Source organism: Sprattus sprattus (genome assembly GCF_963457725.1).
Source record: "Sprattus sprattus genome assembly, chromosome: 11".
NCBI classification, from domain to species: Eukaryota; Metazoa; Chordata; class Actinopteri; order Clupeiformes; family Clupeidae; genus Sprattus; species Sprattus sprattus.
Genome location: NC_137909.1, coordinates 23,259,497 through 23,261,996, shown reverse-complemented (window position 1 = coordinate 23,261,996; position 2,500 = coordinate 23,259,497). Strand labels below are relative to the sequence as shown.

The 2,500-nt window shown below is 44.4% G+C and overlaps 1 protein-coding gene across 1 annotated transcript in view; it reads left to right on the top strand.

The window, feature by feature from the left end:
- The window catches only part of dnai1.2 (dynein, axonemal, intermediate chain 1, paralog 2), a gene marked incomplete at both ends in the record, with an annotated part of 34,496 nt that overhangs the window by 24,246 nt on the left and 7,750 nt on the right, over positions 1 to 2,500 (top strand). The window contains one exon of the mRNA XM_080847529.1: positions 437 to 622. Coding sequence (XP_080703655.1) covers positions 437 to 622 — 186 coding nt within the window. The remainder of the gene's footprint in view (positions 1 to 436; positions 623 to 2,500) is intronic.

Here is a 2,500-nt window from a genome sequence, read left to right as displayed (position 1 = left end):
ATAAGAAGCACCTATACAGGATGTTCTTGTTTGATTGGTGGAGATAATAAGAAGCGCCTGTACAGAATGTTCATGTATGATTGGTGGAGATAATAAGAAGCACCTTTGGATAGAAGGTAATACAGGATGTTCTTGTTTGATTGGTGGAGATAATAAGTAGTGCCTCTGTGAGAGACGTCCAGCACCAAACACCAGAATTCTTATTGTGTGAAACAAAGAAAAGAAAGTTATTATTAATGAATTAGTGTTAGGTAGTGTTAGTGTGTTAGTTAGTGGCATGACAGTCTGCATGATTACAGTTGTCTTTAGAAGTGTGTGACAGAGCATTTGATAAGGTCATGCAATCTTGACCCCTACCCTATGTTTAGGCCTGTGCATTGTCCCATGACCCCAAGACCCCTTCTTGACCCTGTGACCTTGTGATCTTATGAGGCAGGTCCACGTTTTTGACTTGAGCATCAACAAATATGAAGCCATCTGCCAGCAGCCTGTGGTGGCCAAGAAGAAGACCAAGCTGACGCACATCCAGTTCAACCCTGAGCATCCCATCGTCATCGTCGGGGACGACCGTGGCTACGTCAACAGCCTCAAGCTCTCACCCAATCTCCGCAAGAAGCCAAAGGTAAGCAGTCCAAGGCCAAAAGGGACACACAATTGCCGTCCATTCTCCTTTTGGTCTTCTTTCAAAGTCCCTCTATGGTTTCTTTTTTTGTCTTTTTTTTTTTTTTGTCGTCATAGCTACATTCCAATTATCACATAATCATTGCATAATGCGTGTTGGACTTTAAAAGCCTTATCCTGAGATCCAGTAACATTGCAAATATTTATTTTGTTGTTTTGACATTTTTAGTAATGGACATTGCCATGATCTTGTCAGCACATTCTGTTTGGCTTTAATTAGCTTGACCATGTAAATGTCAACATAACCTGTGTCACATGGTGGGATTTCTTTCTCCACTGCTGACAAACTCGTAAATGGAGAGAGGTAATGCTCCAAAGGGCGCTAGTTGATGAGGTTCCTCAGTTCCCCCCCTGAGAGTGTTATTGACGCGATTCATCAGCAAGTGTCCATGGGAGTCACCTGTATCACACACACACACACACACACACACACACACACACACACACACACACACACACACCACAGACACACACACACACACACACACACACACACACACACACGCCCACATACACACACACACACACACACATTCTCTTTGTCTCTTGCATGCACACACACACACACACACACACACACACATTCTATAGAATTCTTTTAAAGATGACATTTGATTTGAATCTTGAAAGTGTATCTGGACTCAACATATAAAAGAAATGCCAACGGCCAAAGCAAACATGGCCGGAACAAGAGATTCAAACAGTGCCTACAGAGACGCTTGTGCACCTCAAGGCAATGTCTGACTTTGTCCTTGAGCTTTTCCATAAAACGTCTAGTAGACTGAAATACAGTCACTCTGAAAAACCTGCAAACATCAGTGCACATTATATTTGCCTTTGCAGACTCCCTCTTTCTTGAACCCAAGCTAAGCAGAGATCTAAGGATAGTGAGGAAATTCAGTCATTTAACCAGATTGATTTTTAATGATTCAATGAGGTTCAATTACCACAGAACATAATATATAATATCATTTTCTTTTTGATGTCAACCCAACGAATTTCATTTCATCCACTTGACTTTTTTTCTTGTAAGTGAATCACTCCTGAACACCGTTGTAGAGATAAGTCTCTGTGGTGGCCAAACCATGTTTCCGTAGATTCTTCTCTCTGTTCCATTTCGCAGCGAAGCCTTAATGAGCCTATAATTAATGCCACGCAACCCGGAATGACTCCAGATATCTTAAATAATGCAGCGACGGGAATTTGGCTTCCAACACCATTACAGTGAATATGCAGGCTAATGACTAAAGGTGGTATCGATCAGTTCATGCAGCATTGGCTGTGGCTGCTCTGTTTCTCTGTCTCCTGCCATTCCCACATGCATATCTCTGGCCACCGGTGTGTGTGTGTGTGTGTGTGTGTGTGTGTGTGTGTGTGTCTGTGTGTGTGTGTGTGTGGGTGTGTGTGTGTGTGTGTGTGTGTGTGTGTGTTTTCTCCTCTGCATAATTCATTAGAGCTACTACTTTCCTCGCTTCACCGGGAGCCACCTCGTGATTTATCACCGACAAACACTCCCCCGGTTGCCGCTAACGACATGCACAGAGCATCTTCCTGTCACTCAGGGGGCTTTCATTCTTCCCATCTTCCCTCTCTCTCTCTCTCTCTCTCTCCCTCCTTCCCTCTCTCTCCCTGTCTCTTCCCCTCTCTCCCTGTCTCTTCCCCTCTCTCCCTCCTTCCCTCTCTCCCTCTTTCCCTCTCTCTCCCTGTCTCTCCCCCCTCTCTCCCTCTCTCCCTCCTTCCCTCTCTTTCACTCCCTCTGTCTCTCCTTGCATGTTTTTTTTCTCTCTCTCTCTGTCTCCTCCCCTGCTCTGCTAGATAA